The 23,463-nt window shown below is 48.5% G+C and overlaps 1 protein-coding gene across 2 annotated transcripts in view; it reads left to right on the forward strand.

The window, feature by feature from the left end:
• Positions 1-23,463, forward strand: part of JAK1 (Janus kinase 1) — a 124,168-nt gene that overhangs the window by 93,345 nt on the left and 7,360 nt on the right. For both annotated transcript variants that reach the window (XM_045835339.1, XM_045835338.1), the window contains 11 exons: positions 1,115-1,272; positions 3,495-3,618; positions 5,722-5,908; positions 12,662-12,768; positions 15,505-15,648; positions 16,394-16,481; positions 16,961-17,088; positions 17,716-17,851; positions 19,377-19,528; positions 21,860-22,010; positions 22,141-22,235. In XM_045835339.1, the coding sequence (XP_045691295.1) occupies positions 1,115-1,272; positions 3,495-3,618; positions 5,722-5,908; positions 12,662-12,768; positions 15,505-15,648; positions 16,394-16,481; positions 16,961-17,088; positions 17,716-17,851; positions 19,377-19,528; positions 21,860-22,010; positions 22,141-22,235 (1,470 nt within the window). The remainder of the gene's footprint in view (positions 1-1,114; positions 1,273-3,494; positions 3,619-5,721; positions 5,909-12,661; positions 12,769-15,504; positions 15,649-16,393; positions 16,482-16,960; positions 17,089-17,715; positions 17,852-19,376; positions 19,529-21,859; positions 22,011-22,140; positions 22,236-23,463) is intronic.

Below are 23,463 nucleotides of genomic sequence, written 5' to 3' on the forward strand. Positions count from 1 at the left end.
TACACCTGAAAGGAAGCACATTTAGCACAGAGTCTCCTTCCTGTGTTGCCATCCCTGTGGTGGCCCTGCCCTCTCCTGACCTCGCTGGCCCACAGCCCCATAGCACGCTTCCCCTGGCATCAGAGCTCCCTGGAACTAGACCCTCTGACCTCCGTCCTGTCTTGCTGCTTACATCTGCCCCCTTCCCCTTCACTGGCCTGGTTTTCTCTGTCACCAGCCTCCCTTTTTTCAGTTCTATGGAAAGAGTCTTATACTCAAGTGGCGTTTTGTTCTTCTCTGGAGACTCACATGCTCTTCAATATTTTTGTGAGCCAGTGCCCTGAGTGATGGCTTCCATACCTTCCTTCCCCAGAAGATTTTCCCGGTTGACCCCATGACTCCTCCCAAGTGGGCAACCTCTGCTCAGGACTGAATGATCAAGACAAAACAAACAAACAAACAAACAACAAAACCTGTCCTCACCTCCAAGTGTTTTTCTGAGAACCTTCCTTCCATGGGAATTCCCTCCCTCTTCTCCACTTTTGCCTTTGCCTCTCCCACACTGAGTGGGATTCCTTGCCCTCCTCTAAACCCTCAGAGGTCTCTGGACTTACTCTAGCAGCCTCCTCCTGTGTCTGGGACCATTTCTGAATTAAAATCCAGAAGTTTCACCTAGACCAACTCTGCATGGGAGGAAGCTCCTGTGCTCTGCTGCCTTTTGTATAAAACAGACAAAATGTCTACTGAGTCGGTCACTGCTTAGTGCCAAGACCAGCTAACCACTCACACACCCCCTGCTCTGCCCATCTCCACTTTTATAGCTCTGCCACTGTCATTCTGCTTGCTTTTCCATCTGGTAGGTGGCAGCTTCCTCACAGGGCTCCTGCCTACCACAGTGCCCCCTTCTTCCTCCGTCACACACAGACACACTGTACCTCTTCCAGTAGCTTTTAGATAATAGCTAAGTGACAAACAGTCCAAATCCTATATAAATGCAAAGGGTACAGGGACTGTGCACAAAAGCAGTTTCCCTTTGGGGTCATGCCTTCCCCACTGTGTGTTACATCCCCTCTCTCTGTGTGCCCCCCACTGCAGTCAGATGATGTAACCACGGGCATCCCTTCTCTCTCACCAGGAACTGAAGCTCTCTTCCCACGAGGAAGCCTTGTCCTTCGTGTCTCTGGTAGATGGCTACTTTCGGCTCACAGCAGATGCCCATCATTACCTCTGCACCGACGTGGCTCCCCCACTGATCGTCCACAACATACAGAATGGCTGTCACGGTCCAATCTGGTTGGTTCTGTCACCTTTTCAGATGCCCTTGTGAAAAGAACCTGCGTTTTAGTGATGGGGGAATGTGGCTCCTTCGACACAGGTGTTGCCAGTTGTTTAGGCTGGGGCCAGCTGAGCGTGTTTAGTGCTGTCTTGGTGCCATTTTCCGTCCTCACAGTCCGTTGGTCAGGCCTTCTGTCATCTCTTACCTTGGTTCTCATAGAAGCCCCTTACTTCTCATTTACGTGGGTCTCCTCGTAGTTTAACAACCCCTTGCTCTTCACAGCTGACTGGGAAGTGCTACACCTCCTAATTCCTTGCAGTGACAAATGTGGGTGATTCAAGAAAGATAGGAACAGGTCTCAAATCAGACGTAGTAGTGAATAATGGAATCCTGAGTGTCAGATAAATGGTGGGGACAGTTAGGGTGGCCAACTCTTCGAGCTGGAAGGGGCCTTGCTGGATATGTTGTCCCTCCTTTGCCTCAGAACTGGTAGCATGTGCTCAGAGAGCTCTGGTGACGGGCTTCTCAGTACTACACGGAGCAGCCAACACATCCCAGCTCTAACAAGTGTAGATGTACTTGCTTTTCTGATCTGGAATTGAATTTGCCTCTCTGTAACTTCTGCGTACCCATTTGAGTTCTGTTCTTGGAAGTAACAGGGATTCAGTTTACTTGCCCTGATATATGACTTGCCCTTCAGGCAAAGAAAACAGTTGCTGTGTCTTTTCTCATTTTATCTTTCTAGGCCAAAATGTATCTGGGGAAGCATCTCTTCAGCTGCTTTCCACATGACGCAGTTCCCACCTTCTTCCCTATCCTAGTTACCCTGCGGACAGGCAGTTTGTTAGTAGGGTGACCCTGGCCTGGAGAGGCTCACAGACCCACGGGAGATAGACACACAGAGAATTGCAGAGCAGCAAGGGGAAGCATGTTCTTCAAATATCCCAACCACAGTTAGGCCTCGGGAGCCTGGCACTTGCTTTTCCCTGGGCCTGGAATGCCCTTCCTCCAGAATATACACAGCCACCACTTCCTTCAGGTGTTACTCAGATATCACCTTATCCGTGAAGTCTTCCCTGATCACCTTGTATTGAATAAAAATACCTCTTCCCCCTCTGCACCATGCACCTCCTGGCTCCTTTACTCTGCTTTGTTTTTCCTCAGTGGCATTTATTACCTTTGGACATAACATGTTTATTTCCCTGTCCATTTGTTTCTTGTTTGCCTACTTTGTCCAGAATATGAGCTCCATACAGGCAGGGGGACTGCCTGCTTTGTTTGCTGCTTTTCCTCAGTGCCCAGAGCAGGGCCTGGCACATCGTAGGCATTTAGTAAGCATTATTGACTGAGTGAATGTTTCATGTTCTGTGGAGGGCCTGAACCTCATTGCCTAAGAAGCCTTCTCAGACTAGACAGTATTCAAATCAGATTAAACTTGGAAGAATTAATGGTGGTTTATCAGGTCTTAACGAGGAGAAAGGGCCTCTCATGTGAGGGATCAACATGTAGAAAGGTGTGAAGGTGTCACAGACCATGGAGCAGGGGGTCTCTGCCTTTCTGACACACGTTGAGCATGTCAGCCGTCTTTCATCAATACTTGGTGGGCACCATTCACTAAGTGTGGTAACCTCGTACGTGTATTTGGCCACTGTTCCTTGCCCTCTGGGTGCCAAGTCTGCCCAGTCCTGGGCATACAAAGATGTGCAAGACAGGCATATTTCCTTTAACATCTTCCTAATCTTCACTGATTTCTTTATTTGATTATTCATTCATTTATTGAGCAGCTACTGTGAGCCCAGTGGTGCTCTGGTTACTGGGGATACAGCTGTAAACAAAATAATCCCAAAGTTGCGCCTTCCTGAGGCTCATGTTCTAGTTGTGCTGCCTGGGGATAGTGGGGAGGGACCCCCACCACTGCATCATGGGCAACTCTGCATCACCGGCTTTGGAGGCGCTCTTCTGGTTAGTGTTGGAGACACCACGTATGGGGATGAACAGGGCTCAGGGCCTTGGGCAGCAGGTAGAATCCTTTCTAGACCTTAGAGATTTGGTCTGTTTCAGGGCTCCTCAGCATCTCTGCTTGCCTCATGTATCATATCTGAGAGGACTTTAGGACCCAGGATAGGTAAGGTGGTGGGACCATAAGACTTGAGGCAGCTCAGGGAAGTGGTTGTTCCCTGGGATTCAGAGTGCTCCTGTTTGGTGAGCTCTTTCTCCTTTCTCCTCTTTCTCCCTATAGCACAGAATATGCCATCAATAAATTACGGCAAGAAGGAAGCGAGGAGGGGATGTATGTGTTGCGGTGGAGCTGCACTGACTTCGACAACATCCTCATGACAGTCACCTGCTTTGAAAAGCCTGAGGTCAGTCACAACACTGGCTTGAGTCAGGCCCTTTGGCCACAAGGTGTGCAGTGCATCCTGGTCCAGGAGCTGCTGCAGAGAGGGACCACTCACAGGGTTTGGCGGGTAGAAAAGTCTGGGTCTCTGAGAAAACCCCTGGCAGTTCTGATGGGGGCAACCTGCTGTCCAGAAGGAGACTATTCCCAAGCAGCCAGACCCTGTAACTTTCCCCTTCAAGGGACCCGGGTACTGGGGCCTACTGTGGCTCTGGAAGGTGGAACACGACCAGAAAGCTAGTTAACACCAACAGTCATGAGGTTTAGTGTGATTATTTAGAGTGGTTTATTTTACACTCAGTGCCAGGATCAGCACAGACGCAGAGTTGTGTGCATTTGTGGCGTTCATGGGCACCAGTCAGTGCCAAGAAGGCCACCTCGGCAGTAGGCCCAACACAGACGGTAGCCTCAGACACTTCAACAGACAGATTTCTGCCCCACGTTTTGGCAGGTGGAGATGTCTGTTAGTGACTCAGGTGTGACTGGAAGCCTGGAACGATGTGAGAGAAATCCTGATGGCTAAGATGGAAGCCAGAATTGTTGACTTATCTCACTAGACCACATATGCCTTCGTTCTTCATGTAATTTTTTTTAAATACAGGAAATGGAATATTTTAAAAGACAATGAGTTTTACAGAAGTCAGCACATTAGCATATTGAAAACCTCAGACACAGAAAGGAAAAGTACTAGAGAGCCCCTAGGGACTGGACTCAGGAGTGGGAAGGGGAAACAGTGAAGGCACCCAGTACTGCCAAGTGTCCTGGGCGATGTCTCTAGGGGCTGCTCCCTGCCCCGGGCTGTTCCTGTACAGCTAGGCCTCCAGGCCGATTCAGGCTAGTGGCTCACGACTTGTCTGGCTTGTTGTCTTGCAGCATGCCTGCCTTCGTATTCATTAGTCTTCAGAGGAAGTTTAACATTGTTAACAGTTGGGTGCCTGAGACAGCCCAGCCACCTTCTGGAGCAGGATCGACCTGTACCAAGAATGTCAGTGATTCAGTGACAATGGTGTACCTGGTGTCACCTTATCTGGGGCAAACAGGGGTCACAGATAGGATCACTCCTGCCACCTCTTTAAGCTCAGCAGACACTGTGCTAAGCACTTTACCGAGGTATTCTCATTTATTAGTCTCACACTAACCCTATGAGGTATGTGGTATTATCCCCCTCGTAGAGGCAGAGGCATTGAGTTTTTAAATATCTTTTCCTAATTTACACTGTAAGTCGAACTTTCTGGCTTTCATTCTTAACCACTAAAATGGTTTCCTTTGCACCAGAAGTGCCCATGAGGGAAGTCTTTGCTTATACTTCCTGTCTGTGACACCGTGGAACCCTGAAGCTGGACCGGCCAGCTGGCTGCCACCTCCCAGGGGGGTTCTGTTCAGATAGGGGTGTAGTCTTGAAGGACTCAGTTGTGGATAAATTTTGATGTAGTAATTACTAGTTCATGCATTGTATTTGTTCACCTTTATAAAGTGCTCACTGTGTTTTTTATATGCACCGTGTCACATGATCTCAGTCCTGAGGGGTTGGCATTTCCGTGAATCTCATTCCGCAGGCCCAAAACAAAGTGCTGCTGATGTGGAAATCACTGCTGTTACACCGTCTCCCTGACATCAGCTCCCTCTTACCAGTGGCCTCTCCTGGACCCTTTTATTAGTTATATATTTATTGTTTTGCATACTTGTTTATGATCATCTTTTTTTTTAAAGATTTTATTTATTTTTACAGAGGGGAAGGGAGGGAGAAAGAGAGGGAGAGAAACATCAATGTGTGGTTGCCTCACGCACATTCCCTACTGGGGACCTGGCCTGCAACCCAGGTGTGTGTCCTGACTGGGAATCAAACCATGACCATTTGGTTCGCAGTCCAGCACTCAATCCACTGAGCTACACCAGCCAGGGCTGTTTATGATAATCTTTTATTTTGAAATAATTTTAGATTTACAGAAATGTTACAGAGATGGCACTGAGCTTCTGTATGCCTTTCACCCAGCTTCCTGTCTTCCCCAGGGTGTATTTTCCTGACCCCTTTTAAAACATCCCTTCTGCTCATTTTCCTGAATGACAGGTGCTGGGTGGCCAGAAACAGTTCAAGAATTTTCAGATCGAGGTGCAGAAGGGTCGCTACAGCCTGCATGGCTCAGACCGCAGTTTCCCCAGCCTGGGGGAACTCATGAGCCACCTCAAGAAGCAGATCCTGCGCACGGACAACATCAGCTTCGTGCTGAAGCGCTGCTGCCAGCCCAAGCCCCGAGGTTGGTCCCCTGCCCCTCAGTGCTGCCCTTGCCCTTCAGTGATGCTCCAAGACCTAGACCCGCCAAAACAGGCTGGCTACTTTGAAGAGACTGTCCCCTCCCCACAGCATCTAAATGGTTTTCATTGAGTTTTATTATACCTCTGCCCCCAACTCAAATCGGGTTCCTCAGCTGTTAGCATTTTCTATAGAAAAAACATACACCTTTCCTTAGCATTGTTATTAGGCAGTAGAAAGTGGCATATTTGGGATTTGTAAGCAGAAACTTTGTTCTTTATTAAGATAAAATGTCTTGAGGTTCCCCTCAGTGGTTTACTTGTCTGAGAAATGTTCCTGCCACATCTTCTGTGGGCCAAGAACTACGTTAGATGCACAGGCTCAGAAATGCCCAACACCCAGTCCCTGCTCTCCAAGGGTTTCCTGTCTAATACAGCAAAGGTTGCAGGGAAATGAGGCCACTGTGGATGTAATGGGTGTTTTAATGAACACATGTATGTATCAGACTCTGGGCTTACAAAAAAGTGAAGATAAAAATCCTGAGTCCCAGATAATGGAAGGCTGCATGGAGGAAGCAGATCTTGGGAAGCAGTATTGGACAATGAGCAGGAGCTCGCCATTTAGAGAAGGACATTTCCAGCAGAGCATGTGCAGGGGCAAAGCGCAAGCAAGAGTAGGGCTTGCAGGAAGGTTCTGGAGGGCTAATGTGTCTGGCAAAATTAGAAAGGAGGGGGCCTGGGAGGGGAGACACATAGGATTGTGTGCAGCCTTGAATGCCACACCAAGGAGCTGAGAATTTATCCTGTAAGGAATAGGGCACCATGGAGAATCAGGGAGTAAGGTGCATAGGAAGGGGTGAGGAACTCAGCTACTCTTTTCTAAGCCCTGTAACTGTCACCAGTTCACTGCAGGTGGATTCATCACCCTCTTAGAAGTGAGCAGTGGAAGGGCACTTGGAAGTCACCCAGTTAGTGCCCCATTTTATATATGAGTAAACTGCGACTTGGGGAAGTACTGAAGGTCAAGGTCAAAGAGGGGTTTGAATGCCAAATCCACCCCAAATACCAGATCCCTCAAGTATGTTTTTTTTCACTTCAACATTTTTTTACAAAAATACTACCTTTCCAAAAGTATTTTTAGTGTATAAAACAGTATAAGATATAATAACCATTCTCTCCAGATGTGATCTAGTTTTTTAAAGTATATTTTATTGATTATGCTGTTACAATTGTACCAATTTTTTCCCCTTTGCCCTTCTGCACTTGGTATCCCCGTTCCCTCCAACAATCCCCCCCCTTAGGTTGTGTCCATTGGTTGTACATATAAATTCCTTGGCTTCTCCATTTCCTATGTATTTTTTGTAACATCCCTCTGTCTATCTTATATCTACCATTTATGCTTCTTATTCCCTGTACCTTTACACCCATTGTCCCTCTTCCTTCTCCCTGCTGATAACCTTCCATATCTATGATTCTGTTTCTGTTCTAGTTGTTTGCTTAGTTTGTTTTTGTTTTTTAGATTCATTTGTTGATAGTTGTGAGTTTATTTACATTTTAATGTTCATAGTTTTTATCTTTTTCTCAGATAAGTCCCTTTACCCTTTCATATAATAACGACTTGGTGATGAACTCCTTTAGCTTTGCCTTGTCTGGGAAGCACTTTATCTGCCCTCCCATTCTAAATGATAGCTTTGTTGGATAGAGTAATCTTGGTTGTAGGTCCTTGCTTTTCATGTCTTTTGAGTACTTATTACCAGTCCCTTCTTGCCTCCAAGATTTCTTTTCACAAATCCGCTGATAATCTTATGGGTACATCTTTGTTGGTAGCTGTCTGTCTCTTGCTGCTTTTAAGATTCTTTCTTTAATCTTTGGCATTTTAATTATGATGTGTCTTGATGTGGTCCTCATTGGGTCCAGCTTCTTTGGGACTCTCTGTGCTTCCTAAATTTGTATATCTATTTCCTTCATCAAATTAGAAAAGTTTTCTTTCATTATTTTTTCAAATAAGTCTTCAATTTCTTGCTCTTCCTCTTCTCTTTCTGGCATCCCTATGATTCAGATGTTAGCACTTTTGAAGATGTCCCAGAGTCATCTTATTGTCTCCTTGGTTTTGTGAATTCTTGTTTCTTCATTCTGTTCTGGTTGAATGTTTATTTCTTCCTTCTGGTCCAAATCATTGATTTGAACCCCAGCTTCCTTCTCTTCACTGTTGGTTCCCTGTGGATTTTTCTTTGTTTCACTTAGTGTAGCCTTCATTTCTTCCATCATGTGTTTGCCGTACTCAGTGAGTTCTCTGAGCATCCTGATCACCTGTGTTTTGAACTCTGCATCTGACAGGTTGGCTATCTCCGTTTCACTCAGTTCCTTTTCTGGAGTTTTAATCTGTTCTTTCATTTGGGCCATATTTCTTTGTCTCCTCACAGCAGCCTCCCTTGTTTGTTTCTGAGTATTAGAACTGCTTTGACTCCCTGTCTTGGTGCACCTGTTACGTTGTAAGGGGCTTAGGTTTTCATCAGGGCAGGGCAACACTTCACCGCTTTGTGGCACCATATGTGCGGGGTCAGGGGGAGTTGGAGATAACAATACCATTTGCGTGGCACTTGCCCCTTTTCTAGTCACTTTACCCACTTCCTGTATGCAACTGGCACCCTGGTTGTGGTTCCCAGAGTAGGTGGGTTTGCGTATATTCTAGGACCGTGTGGACCCTTTAAACAGACCCTCCTGAGAAACTGGCAGTTTCTTTCACTGTTCCAACCCCCACTGATCTTTATAGCCAGCAGTTATGAGGCTTTATTTTCCCAGTGCTGGAACCCTGGGCTGCATAGTTTGGCTTGGGGCTGGATCACACACTCCCCAGGTGCGCCTTCTGGTTTTTATGCACCACACATACATGTGGGACTGTCCCACATCCATTCCACTGGCTGCCGCTGCCTTGCCAACACCACACCACGTCCTCTCTGCCTGAGGACCTGGCTCCGCCCCTCCTACCCGTCTGGATGAATATTTTTTTAAATCCTTAGTTGTCAGACTTCCATACAGTTTGATTTTCTGGCAGTCCTGGTTGTTTTTTATTTTGAGGTTAATTGTGATGCTTCTTATGGTTGTGTGAGGAGGCGAAGCATGTCTACCTACGCCTCCATCTTGCCTGGAAGTCTGTAGAGTATTGGTTTTTTAATGTTCTCCCACCATGTGTCAGATCATTCCCCTAGTAGGGGCCAGACCTCAGAGAAAGGGTAGCACAGTTGTTCCGAAGGCCCCAGTAAGAGTGGTTAAAGGTACTATGAGGAGTCTATCTGAGACACACCTTGTTCTTTTAAGTAAATGCCGCTGTGAGTCAGGTTTGGGCAGAGGAAGCAACACCAGGACAGAAAGGGCCTGGGTTCTTGATGTTTAAATCACCTTTTGGGCTCTCAGCAAGGACTGTCACTGAATTTAATGAAAGAGGAAGGACTTGTGTTCTTGTTAATCAGATAGTGTTTCCTGCCAGCCTCACGGAATAACTGCAGCCTTTGTTTTTGTGTTTGAAGATGTCCGTGAAGGTAAAAACTTATCTGTCATTTGGGTGTGAGACCTCACAATGAGTTAAAACCTTAAAGCCCAGTGACCCTGTTTACTTGCATGATCTCACCTTCTAGATATTAGAAGTGGTGTTTATTTTCCTAGGAATTAGTGGTCTCTGGGTGAGATTGAGGACTTGGAGAACAGCAGCCATGGGAAGAGAGAGGTGGCGACAGGTGGGAATCTGGGACGTGATTCTTTGCAGGCATCGGTGGGGGAGGTCTTTGGTGTAGACGCCACCCCTACTGACCCAGACCTGGGAGCCAATAGCTGTGGGGGGAGCAGCACAGGACTGCTTGAACCCCTCTGTCATGGCTTTCTGCTCAGGCTCCAGGCATCCTGTGTTGAATATGTTTAGTGCCTGTCTCTTCCACTTGACTTTGAATTCGTAAGACAGGATCTGTGCCCACTCACCACTCTGACGCATGAGAAGCACAGCACCCAGCGTAGAGTTGTCATTCACTGTCTGTCACATGAATAGTTACAGCAGTAGCTGCCATAGTGGTGGGTGCTTACTAGTCCCAAGCAGGATAAATGCGTATTTGCATTTCTTTCATCTGTATCATAGTTCTTTGTAGGTATTATAAAGACGAAGAAATTGAGGCTCAGAGATGTTCAGTGACTTGCTGAAGGCCACACATCTAGTAGTATCAGTAGTAGTTAAAATTATAGTAGCAATAGATGATGATGATGGTGGTGGTGGTGGTAATGGCTACTATCATGTGAATAAGGCTTGCTAAGTGCCAGGCAGTGTTTGAGGGTTTTTCATGTTTTAAGTCATTTAATCCTCAGAGTAACTCAGAGTATGTTGTTATCCCGATTATACTTGTCCAAGATCACTTAGGTTTTTAGAGGAAGACTAGGGGTTTGAAGTCACACTTCCAACTCCAACTCCAGGGATCTGTCCCCTTTGTCACAGTCTTTGCAAAAGTGCAGGTGCAGCCATCAGCCCAAGATGCTGGGGCAAGGGCCAGTTCTCCTGACTCCGGGCTGTGGGGGCAGGTGGGGACTAGGGAGGGAAAGGGAGGACTAGAGCTGGGGAGAAAAAAAAATAAGCCCTGTGTGGGAGGCTTCCTCATGTAGGTCATCAGAAGCCCTCTTATCTTCCTCTGCCACCTGCAAATTAGAGAAGTGGTGAAACCATGAAAATTAAGTAGTGTCATTTTGAGTTCGCAGTGTTTCTGCCCTTCTAACCACAAGGGTCTGATGGCCAGTCCCCAACCTGGGTTTCTCACTTGAAAACTGAGAAACTCCTTGTGGAATAAATAAAAAGCAGGTGGCCACACAGACTGGGTGTGACAGTTAAGTCCACCAATTCTTGTGTTGTCCAGCCCCACTGCCCACTCCAAGTCTGAGGGTGACTGTGCGAAGGAGGAGCCGGGCCCGCAGGACTCGCCAGCCCCAGCACCGCTGACCCTGTCCTGTCCTCATCTGTGGAGACAGGCTCAGTGCTTGATTTCCGCGCCCTTCAGCTCTGACACTGAGGGCTTCGGTGACTGTTACCAGGGCCTGAGGGACCACTGGCACAACCAGGACGATACTGCTCAGAGGTGAAACTGGCCATAATCACAAGGGCTGCAGGTTACGAAGCACTTACTGCACATCAGGCGCTGAAGCAAGCCCTGCACGTGCCATGTCTCATCTATCCCTCACAGCAAGGGGCACGACGGAGTGCGCAAACGGCCTCATGGGGGTGATGTGGCTTCCTCTGCTCACGCTGACACGAGTGCCATGTGCCCTGAAGCAGCCATACCAGCACCAGCACGTTAGTGGCCCCTGGTCTCATCCCCCTCTCTAATTTCCTAGACAGCTCTGCCGCACCCTTTCCTGGGGCCACCATTTAGGTGGTCCTTACCTGATGTCTTTTCTATCCTGAGTTGCCTGTTTGAAACAGATTTTAGCCAGGTAACAGGGAGGAACCAGGTAACAGAACAGAGGAGAGTAGATTCAGGAATGATTAACAGGGGACCTGTACCTGAGCCCAGTTTCCAGCATGCAGATTTGTACACCCACTAGGGCCTGGGGTGCTGTGGGAAGAAGGTAAGAGGTGGGAGCCATCTCTGACTTCAGGGTGAATCCCAGGTCTAGGGTTTACCAGCTGCCTGACCTTGGGCAAATGGCTTCATTGTTTAGAATCTCTGTTTTCTGCCCTCTGAAAGGGGTGGGTAAGAATACTATATACCTCACAGGATTGTTACGAGGACCAAGGAGTTAATGTGGTAAAACTCTTAGGACTGTGGCTGGTGCAGAGAAAACTGGTACAGAGAAAGCAGTCCGAAGCTATTAGCTTAAGAAAAATATATAAGAAGGAAAGCATACCCTGCCTTGCAGGGTAGTGAGGGTTTGAGAGACCACGTTCGGGTCACTTGGCCTGGTTCTCAGCAGCTCATTGATGAAAATGCAAAAATCTTGAGAGGTTCCCAGAACACACTGCTGGTCTGAGTCTGGAAGGTGCCCTTTTCCCCTGCCCTGGAGCTTACAGTGACTCTGGTGGGAAGGCGGCTTTGTGAGCTGTAAATTCCTAGTTAGTCACCTGTGCAGACCCGGGCCCAGCAGACTCCGTAATGTATCCAGTTTGCTGTTTGAATCAGTAGAATTTGGAGGGTGGTCTGCTCATAATCCATACAGGCAGCAAGTATTTGGTAAGTGCCTTGTGGCGTCCGGCAGTGGGGGAGCTCAGAGAGGTTCAGGCACAACCCTCTGTCTGGACCACCTGCCCTGTTCTGTGCAAAGCCAGTGTTTCTCACCCTCCTTGTTCCCAACATGCCACCTCTTTCTCCCTCCACAGCTCACATCCTTCGGCTCACACCCCAATTACTCATTCACTCATTGAACAAATATACTTACTGAGTGCCTGTGCACCAGACTGTAGAAGTAGAGCAGAAAATCCGTGGGGAAACCTTCCTGACCTCATCCTGGGGCAGGTCCTGCTGCGTCAGCCTGCAGCACCTGTGCCTGCCCTCAAGTAACTGCACAAGTTGTAGCTTTCCTTTGATGATTCTTTACCTGATTGGTTTGACTGTGTTATTAGCTGTGAGCTCCTGGACGCAGCAATAAAGTACTCAATAAATATGTATTGGATGACTCAACCAACAATGCACAAATGAGTGTTCAGCAAGCCCCCTGGCTCAGCAGACATTGCCTGACTGCATTTGCGAGCCTTTACTGCTCCACTGAGATTTATCCACTCTCTTCCACAGAAATCTCCAATCTGCTGGTGGCTACCAAGAAAGCCCAGGAATGGCAGCCTGTCTACCCCATGAGTCAGCTGAGTTTCGATCGGATCCTCAAGAAAGACATTATGCAAGTGAGTCACTGCTGCAGTTCCTGGTTCCAGCTTTGGTCCTGCCTCCCTTCAGCAGAGCAGCCTGGGGACTTGGGAGGAATAAAGTTGGGATTTGGGCAAATGCTGGTGGAAAAGGAACACAGAGACTTTCCTTTCAGAGTTAAAGCCATTTAACCAGAACCCTGCCTTGCTGATGCTTTCCCGTGAGGCTTTCTCCTTGAAGGAAGTGGATTAGCCAGGCTTTGTGGGGGGTCTTGGGTTCAAGGATCTTACTGCCTCATGACATGCTATGTGATGAAGTACTTCTCAAGGTTAGTGTGGACTTTCTGATGATGCTTCCCGAAGGACCATAGCTGGGGAACACAGAACACAGGGGAATAACTGTCTAAAGAAACAGATCCCAGTGCAGTGTCCCATCCTTGGCAGGCCTTGAAGCTCAGAGTCTACAGCCTTAGGCTCAGTTTCCCTCTTAGCTACCCTGGGGCCTAGGCTAGGGGTGCGGGGCCCAGGGGATCCCCACTTTCTGTGCTGTACCCCTTCTCCAGCCCCCTTACACAGAACCACACACTGGGGCAGCATCCAGCAGCCTTGGAGAGGAGGACTAGGCACAGGGCCTTTCACCACCTGGGAGAGGCTCTGACACCGTGGGGGCGTTGGGGGGCACATCATGGCCTCACTGCCACGAAGGAGTCTGTGGAGGGCGGTGGGCATGTAGTTGGTTTGTTAGCTGGCTAACTAAATTCCTGAAGTTGTTGGGTAAGGTTTGAGGGAGTGGAAGTCCATAGCTACAGCTGCTTCACTTCCATTACTGTTAAGTTCTTTACAGAAGGCCGGTCTTTATTGTCCCTCAGTGGTGTCAGCTGTGTTGAGGTTAAAGTCACCAGAGCAGCAGTAGCCCAGCCTCTTTTCTGTCTAGAACTTGACATATACTTGCAGCCTTCCTTCTTTCCTTCCCCTGGAGCTGCTGGGCAGATAAAGGCCATCCCCCTTGCCTCGACCACTTAGCTGGCTGTGTTTGAGCATGTGTTAGAGCACTGCAGTGTGCCAGGCACGACTGCACTCTCCGCAGGCAGGCAGGCACCAGTCTGGGCAGGAGGCGGACCTTGTCTGTCTGAAGCAGATAATTATATCATCAAGAGATAGTCCTGAGTAGGGAAGGACAGCAGGATGTGGGACTCTCAGAGACAGTCATCCCACCTAACCTTAGGAGGACTGAGATGGCTTCCTGGGGGAAGTGGCATCAAAGTAGAGCCCCAGAGGGTGAAGAGCAAGTGCCAAGCAAAAGCAGGGGGGTGCTGCGTGGAAGGAGGCGGACGTGGGACATGCAGGTCCTCTGGGGGTTGCTGTGGCAGCCCAACAGCATGGTGCTATGACTTGGCCACTAGAACAAGTAACCCTTCTGGGGAAGAGTAATTATTCTGAGAGCATATGGCTTTTACGGAATGTTCTGGGAACACAGCTTCCCATAACGTTGATGAATCGCTTCATGACAGATGCAGTTTAATGAATAGTCATAGGCCCTTGCCAGGATACGGGAGACAGGGCAGATGTATTGCCATTCTGCAATGACAGATGACAAATGGTGGCATTTGTACAAATTAATATACCCGACTAATGGTAGTGTACATTCCTGTGGGGGCCAGGAATCAGGCTAGGAGTCAGCCACCATCCATTTTCTGCATTTATAGGGGTCCTAGAATAATAGAATTTCAATTTACAAGTTCTGTGGGGTTAATTACAATAACTCGACAGTGCCTAAAATTTATGAGTAACACCTTGATTTCCAAATATGAAGATTGTTTAGATCAGGATTATTCAAGCTTAAACTGGGGAAAGTCCTTAGATTATTATGTCTAAGGGCTTTGTGCAGATGTCCTCATTCAGTCCTCGTACCACTCATTTGGGGGATATTATCCATTCTCATATGCAAGGGAACTACTATCCCTCCGGCATGCCTGTGTCTTCACAGCACCGCCTCTGTGGGATGGCTAGGGCAGACATGTGTACATTGCATCACTAATTTTAAAGTGTGCATAGGTGTGCACATGCCCTGGATGTATGGGTAGAAGATGAACAGTTTGCGTGTAAGAAATCGCGGGCACCTGGTCTGGGGGCAATCAAACAAAACCTACTGGCCCAGCAGATTGGCTGGAACCCACCACATGCCAGGGTCTGTACCAGGAGCCTTTATACCTATTTTCTCATTTGGTTCTTATAGTCCTGTGAGGCAGGTACCATTATTATTCCCACTTATCAAAAGCGGGCAGACACTGAGCATGGTAGAAGAATGTCCCTAAGTTAAATGGCCAGCAGCCAGTAGAGCCAGGACTAAGAATCCCCTATGCCTGTACTGCAGCCTGTGAGCAAAGCCTCCAGTGGGGTCCTCCCCAGGTCTGCTCTGGAGGCCACATGTGGGGCCCATGTCTGTGGCTACTGCAGCACTGCTGGAAATTTTGTGATAGGTCAGGATTATGTTTTGGCCACAGGGTGTTCCTAGAAGTGGAAAGGAAGGAATATTTGGGAATATGTGGACTGTTGCCTGGGGCCCAGGAAGGGTACCAACTGGCCAAGTAGCTTTTAGTTTCCTCTGTAGGCCTGACCAGGACAAGGTACTGGAGAGGTCGAGAGCTGTTGGAGCCCCTCAGCCTCTGCCCCACCCCTGTCTGGCATTGCGTCCCCCTCCAGGCCTCAGTCCCAGACTCAGGCATCCCAGCAGCCCCAGCGAGCAGTCCCCCTGACTTCTGGCTTCCTCCTCAGGGTGAGCACCTTGGGAGAGGCACGCGGACGCACATCTACTCTGGGACCCTGGTGGATTACAAGGACGACGAAGGAACTTCTGAGGAGAAGAAAATAAAAGTGATCCTCAAAGTCTTAGACCCTAGCCACAGGGACATTTCTCTGGCAAGTGCCTTCTTTGCAACCCCATCTCTGCCCCCTTCCATTTCTGGAACCAGTGGAACACAGTGGGCTGGGAAGAACCTTCACCTTATTTTGACCTTATTTATAGTTTCCAGACTTGTCTTTTATGCAATTCCTTCTTTCAGATGTAATCTTAAGTAAACCGGTATGTAAAATAGTGAGGGAGGACTGAAGATGAAGAGGACTGAGCAGCCCTCCCACTCCCCTCCCAGTTCCCACCCAGAGGTCCTTGTGCCCCAGAACTATTCCTGAGTGGGCTCGGAGTCCCTGGTGTAGTGAGGGCTATTAAAATCTGCACAGACTGGAAAATTAAAGCCCAGAGAAGTAAAAACTTGCCCGGGACCCCGCAGACTATTAGTGATAAAGCCGTGCCTTGACAAAGGTCTGCTGCCTTGGTTTCCCTAGCATTCTAACATAGTGCAGAGCATTGTTATTTCCCAGGGCTTAAAGGAAGAGCAAGTAAGGGTTGGGCATGAGTAGCGAGTGAGGGGAATTGTCAGCTAGCCTGCCCCACCAGCCTGGCTCTGTATCCTTTTAAGGTTACCTCCCAGCCAGGTTGGTGTCAAGGTGAAGGGTGACAATGCCTTTGGGCAGTCAAGGCCAGGGGGCAGTTTGCAGGACCAGGGTGGTGGTAGTTGTGAGCTTTCCCAAAATCCATCAGCTTTTGATCTCAGCAGGGCCCCTTTGGGGTCAGACCTTGACACTCCTTTGTGCTGTCCTCCCACAGGCCTTCTTCGAGGCAGCCAGCATGATGCGACAGGTCTCCCACAAACACATCGTGTACCTCTACGGCGTCTGTGTCCGGGACGTGGAGAGTAAGTGTGTTCTCTCTGGAAGGGGTGGTTGGCCCTGGCTGGGGGCGTGGGGGCTGTGCAGATGACTGGGGGCTGGTAGCTCTTCTTGTTGTCCAGGCTCCTTGCCTTGGCTTTTGCAGTCAAGGAATTTGAGGTACTGAGCAGATCACTTGTTTAAGTTAATAGTAGACATGGAACTAAATCCCTTTTGTTTTGCACTCATATCTTGGATGTTTACTTCGTGCCAACTCTGGGCCCTGGGTGGTTATGTGAATGAGCTGAGTTTATTCCCCTGTGAGTCGCTGTGCAAGAAGCTCTGGGTGGGGGTTGAAGCCAGGCTTGTCCAGCTCTGATTCTCTCTGCCATCTGCTCCTCCCGAGGATGTTTGCCTCCTCCCAAGCCAAGTACCAGCCAGTAAAGGGAGCTCTGGTAAGGGAATGAGGGAAAGTATGATCTCAGGCACACAGAAGTTCCAGATGTGGCTTTTTGTGTGCTTGTAGATATCATGGTGGAAGAATTTGTGGAAGGAGGGCCTCTGGATCTCTTCATGCACCGGAAAAGCGATGTCCTTACCACACCATGGAAATTCAAAGTTGCTAAACAGCTGGCCAGTGCCCTGAGTTACCTGGTAAGTGTGTTCTGATGTGATGTCCATGGTGGTCCACCAGGAACCAGGGTGTCCCAGCACAGGGTGGTAGGTAGGAGGTGTTAGCCAAGCATAGCCAAGCAAGCTGGAGTGGCCCAGACGGTGGTTAAACACAGGGTTGCCTGGTGTTTAATGCAAATGGTCATTTGGGCCGCTCCATGAGCTCCACACGTATAAATCTTTGCTTAGAGGAGGGAACTCTTATTATGTCAGAGGCCTGATTTCTCCATGCAGTGTACAGTAAGGGAAGGAATGGTGCAATACTTAATGAATTAATGTGAATGAATAAAACTACCAGCATCAGCAGTAGCTCTCATTTATTGAGTTCAGCTGTTGAGGGGTTTTTACAGGTTCTAATCCATTTAACTCTTACAAAAGCCCTGTGAGGCATGCTGCACTATTATCCCTGCTTCTCTGATGGGGCACAAGGTATAATGTGCTTGAGTCACACAGTATGTAGGCAAGCCAGGCCTCCTAGGTCTGGCTGTGGCTGGGGAACATGGAGAGATTGATCTGAGGGGTCAGGGTTGGAAATGGAGGGAGTGTGGGAAGGATGGAGTCAGGCAGCCCCAGAGGCAGCTTTGTGAGCTCACCCTTTCTACTCTGCAGGAGGATAAAGACCTGGTCCATGGAAACGTGTGCACTAAAAACCTCCTCCTGGCCCGAGAGGGCATTGACAGCGAGTGCGGCCCCTTCATCAAGCTCAGCGACCCCGGCATCCCCATCACTGTGCTGTCCAGGCAAGGTGTGCGACCTCATCCCCACCGCCACCCATCTCCCCTTTCTCCCTGCCCCCATGTGGAGGCAGGGTCGGGCCAGCAGGCAGAAGGGGACTGGGAGTCTGTCTCCTTTTAGAAAGTACACTTCAGCAAATGGGTGTGCCCTGGGGAGCTGGGAAGATGTGGCATATAAGGAGGGTTGGCCGATGTTTCCTTGAAGGAGCTGACCGTGCAGTAGGAGAAACAGACAACTCACTGGAGGTACATCTGGTCCTTGCAATTCAGGAGCTGTGTTCAAGGTGGAGGGTTAGCACAAAGGGAGGCCGCTGGGTCCAGAGGTGGTCAGAGAGGTGTCAGGAGTTGGGCCTCCTGGGGCTCCCCTGATTTCTGTTGAAACCCCTGGACTCAGAAAGCAGTTTGCAAGAGGCACCTGAGCGATCACTGTGGCTTTGCATTTTCTCTCTGAATGAGGTGGTCATAGGATGTGGGCTTTGTCCGAGAAAGTGACCTGGGAGCCGAGGCACTGAAACCAGTGTGCCATCGGCTGGTGATGGCCAGTAGTCTTCGGCATTGAGCATAGTGCCTGGCTCTAAGTTTTGCTCAGTAATTCAAACACTGGGGTAAGTCTGGAAGGGAACAAGGATGAAAAAGCAAGCCTTACAAATAGGACCCCAATCATTCACTCCTTAGAAGGGGTGCTTATCACCGGGCCATCACCCAGTAGTCCATCTGCAGGGGGCCTGTCCTCAGCATAGGCCAGAGGCACAGACACAGATGACTCCAGAACACGTGGAGAAGCCTGCGTACCCCACAACAGATGCTGTGGGCATTCAGAGGAGGACAGGGGGTGATTCTGGGAGGCGGGCCTGCAGGAAGGTGATGGCAGGTACATGACCATAGAGAACCACCTGCATGTGCCTGTGTCAGGGCATGAGAAGGCAGAGAAGGGAGGGCACGTGGGCCTGATGGTGCACACCCTGTGCAGGAACGGCCCTGCTGCCTAAGGAGCCAGGAGGCTATGCTGTGAGGCCACTGTGCCAGCTGAGGGTTAGGGTTAGGGGACATGGGACTTCTTTGCCTCAGTCTTCCCTTCCCTTTTTCTTTCCCAAACAAAACCCACATAAAACCAACATAACATTGCAGGGTGACTGTGCAGAGTACGTGAGACTAGCCCATGCCTGCTCTGCGTAACTTAGCCTCTGCTCCCGACTTCTCTTTTTTCTTAAGCCTTTGTCCACATGACCTCCTCCTCCTCCACATGTTCTCCCTCCTCAGAGTGTGGGCCTCCATCCTGGGTGCTTGGCTGTTTCTGAGGCCAGAGCTTCAGAAGACTGGCTGCACAAACTCTCCCGGGGAGTTTGGGATACGGACACATCTGCTAGCGCTGACTCAGACTGATGCATCCAAAATGCCAGGAATGAGGGGCCTGGATTTGTTTGCAAAACAGACTTGAAATAGTCTGTCAGCTCACAGTTGTTGCTGCAGTGATCGTGACTCACTCCCCAGGTGACTTCAGAAACTGATCTGTACATGTCTGCTACCTTTTGGCAGAATGCATAGAACGAATCCCATGGATTGCTCCTGAGTGTGTTGAAGACTCCAAGAACCTGAGCGTGGCTGCTGACAAATGGAGCTTTGGAACCACACTCTGGGAAATCTGCTACAATGGCGAGATCCCCCTGAAAGACAAGACTCTGATTGAGGTGAGCCTTTGTTTCCCAAGGTGTGAGCTGAGTGAAGGCTCCTCGGAGTCACATGGACGTCTCAGTAGTTAACGAGAAGCCTCATATTGTAGGAAGAGATGGACCCAGGTTTGAATCCCCTCCACAGGCTTACTGGTTATGTGACCCAGCAACTGTAACTTAACCGCCCTGGGCCTCTATTTCAGCATCTTTACAATGGGTATACCTAAGACCCACTTTGTAGGGTTGTTGTGAATATCAACTAAATAATGCATGTAGAGTGCCAAGCACACAATATATGTTCAGCTGATCATTATGGTAGTATTTATCTGAGATTTTAAGTGCCTGTTAATCAGCAAAATTAACAGGTATTTATTGAGTTTCTACTTGTAACAGATATTGTCCTAGGTAAAAACTGGGGGCTCACAACAAGACAGACACAGGCCTTGCCTTCCCTTGAGGACATGGTAGGAGAGTTAGGCCAAAGTAACAGTAATAAGGCTTCCATAGTATCTGAAACTGTCACCATAGAGCTCTGCAAGTTAGGTAGGACAGTGCCGCCACCCCCGTTACACAGGCCAGGTAACTGAGATGCAGGCAGCCCAAGACACACTCACCTGCGTTCCCCCGGTAGGATGTAAAACAGGTGAGGCTTGAACCTCTCACATTTACTTGTGGAAAGAGTAGAGACTTAACCTCAAAGGGGTAAAATAGTAAAAATAACAATAAAGGACCACTGACTGTGGCCCAGGGATTCGATTATTGGAATATGCCTGTGTATAGAGGTGTAGACATAATTCAGCAGGCAGGGATGATCGAGATCTGGGGGGAAGGTGGCACTGAAGCAGTGAGCGGTTCCATTGGCCTAGGAGTTATGACAGGTGATCAGGTTGGAAAGAGATCTGCCATCAGACTGTAAAAAGCCCCAAATTCCAGGAATTTTACTGGGGGGAGGGGTCACGTGGTAAATGGAAGGGTTTGGGTGAGGAGTGAGGTGGTCAGAGGCCGGCTTGGGAATAGTTCATCTGGACACAGTGGCTGGGCAGGCTGAGGAGAGACCAGCAGGGGGCTCCTGCTGCAAGGCAGAAATAGGAGTGGCAGAGGGCATCCGGAGTGGTGGCTGCGTATGTTGGAGATTATTGAAGATGGAGAACCTGTAACCAATTAACCTTTTGCCAGGTAAAGACGGTGCAGAACCTGGGAAAGAGGAGTTAAACTAAAGCCAATGGGGAAACCATCAGACTTGTAAATCAGTTTGGAATTATCAGCCTAGGCTTTTGGAAATCATTTTATTTTGAACTTCCTGGGAAATAAGACAACATACACTTTGCTGTCAGTCACTATTTATTGAGCACCTGCTGTGTACCCAGGGCTGAGCAGGATACAGGATGGTATAAGGAAGGGTATGTGCCTTTGATAAAAGAAGTCCTCCCACCTCCTCCCAAGTGCCCTTGGTTGGGTTGGACAGCAGGGGAGGGGGAGTGACACTCAGAGGTAAGGGCAACTGTCACCTCCTCAATTCCAGTGTCCCCCCTTTTTTCCTCCTCTTGCTCCTCCGGGGCCTGCCTGCCCCCTGCCCCCCCCCCCCCACCTGCTTGCCCTCAGGAGAACCAGAAGAGGAACGGTACTCTTGGGATTCAGCTCCGGATAAACTGGAGTGTAGTGATTTCACTTAATTTTTTTGAAGTGGCATCAATTATTTGACTTGTAAATTAATGAAGTTGAAGGAAAATTGAAAAATATACAAAACTTACAAGAATATGGTGATAGCTATTTTCTTTACTGACTACTATTTAACACTGTCATATTGTCTTCCAGTCTGTTAATATCTGTTTTTTAAACAAAATTGGGGCCATGCTAGATATAGTTACATGTGTTACGTATTTTCATTTACAATTGAGTACTTTCCTATGTGATTAGATAAACTTTACAGTTTTACAAATTTAATGTAAGTTGATTGCTCTTTTGAACTCTAATTTGTAAATGTCCTAATTCTGCAGGAGATACTTTGACATATCAATCTTGGCTTATATCTGATTTATTGCCAAGTCATACAATAATTTAGATTAGTGAGTCCGAGGGTTTGAAGAATCTGGAGATTCTTATACATATTGTCAAACTGTATCCCAGAAAGGTTGCATAGCTTTACTGGAAAGCAGCTTGTTCGGTTTCAGATAATTTTAGTGTCAGGCCTTCCCAAGCTAGAACAAGGCAACAGTCACACACATGGAATCTACCTTTGAGCAGAGCTGTTGGAAACTAAACGAGGGGTTGGTTACTCCCCATAACCTGGGGCTGACAGGTTTGTGGCAGGTTCCTTCTGTTTCTTCCACGTAGTCCTCTTCTTTACAGAAAGAGAGATTCTACGAAAGCCGGTGCCGACCAGTGACACCATCTTGTAAGGAGCTGGCTGACCTTATGACCCGCTGCATGAACTATGACCCCAATCAGAGGCCCTTCTTCCGAGCCATCATGAGAGACATCAACAAGCTGGAAGAGCAGAGTAAGACACTGCCTTGCGCTATGGAACCAGATCAGCCAACGCCGTGGAGAGCTGTTAGGGTGGCCGGGATAACTCGGAGCCTGTGAGTGACAGTCATATCTTTCTAATGCTTTCTTTTTTCCTCCCTTAGATCCAGACATTGTTTCAGAAAAAAAGCCAGCAACCGAGGTGGATCCCACACATTTCGAAAAGCGGTTCTTAAAGAGGATCCGTGACTTGGGAGAGGCAAGTTACATCCTAGCACCCTGCTGACCACCTCACCTCTTTGTGCATTTAAAGCAGCTCTCCACTCTTTCTCAGTTGGGGTCAAAGTTTTTATAAGTATCTATTGCATTTTCTTTGGGCTACTAGTATCACAAGGAATTATGTCACTCACATAGTGCCAGCATGCACATGTGGCTGTATATACACAGGACATTCTTTCTAAGAGACAGAGAGTGGAAAGGGAGCAATATGGGGAGCAGGTACTGGTGTGATGGAAACAGAAAATCTCTGTCCTGTGAGGCTGCTTAAGGGAGGGATGGATTTACTACACAGAAAGCCAATGTCAGCTTTCCTTTGGACCTCAAAGGAGAGTTTCCTAACAGTTCACATGATAGAGAAAATACTTGGATTTGCATCTTCATGCAGATTTTTCTGTAGTCCAGTTAAGTATACAAGGCTGTGTCCTGCCTTGAGTCTCTGAGGTGTGTCGGACTATGTGCTGGGTATTTTATGAGCACAGTGTCCCTAGCCCCGCACAGTACCCTGAGGGTTCACTACTACTGTGGACGTTGAGCACTTCCAGACCAGCTCGAGATGTGGTGGCTGGGCTGGCATCACTGTCAAATGGCTTAGCTGGGATCTGATTCCGTCTTCCAAAGACTCCTCGTGCAGTGCTCACTGCCGCTACCCCGTGGTGCCTCTCCTGGGGGGTGGGCCTGTGGCTCTCCAGGAATGCCACAGTCGTCAGTCCTACATGTCCAAAAAAACCCTCATTTTCTTTGGGTTACATTTTCATGGAAATTGGATTGGTATGTTGGTTCTCCAGTCAGTGATACTTCCCTGGTCTCAGCTCAGTAACGGGATGGCACGTGAGGACACGGCCGTGGCGATGGCGCAGAAGCCAGCAGGGGCAGCCACTGCGAGAATAGGCTGTGCCATTCACCCCGGCCTCTGGGGCAACTGCATGGGGAGCAAGGCTCATCTTTTTTTTTAATTGGGAAAATCTGACATGTAACATTGTGTAAATTTAAGGTGTATAGTGTGTACTACTTTGACACATATATATTGTAATATGGCTGCCCACATAATCACGTATCACATTACATACTTACAGCACAGTATTACTGTCTGCATTCAGTGTACTGCACACTAAATCTCTGTGATTATTTTAGTACCTGTTACAAGTTCATACCCTTGGAAATCATCAGTTTTAACATCTCCCACCACTTACTTCCTGGTAACTACTGTT

This window comes from Phyllostomus hastatus, unplaced genomic scaffold, assembly GCF_019186645.2.
Source record: "Phyllostomus hastatus isolate PE091 unplaced genomic scaffold, TTU_PhHast_1.1 phas_contig_209, whole genome shotgun sequence".
Classification (NCBI taxonomy): Eukaryota; Metazoa; Chordata; class Mammalia; order Chiroptera; family Phyllostomidae; genus Phyllostomus; species Phyllostomus hastatus.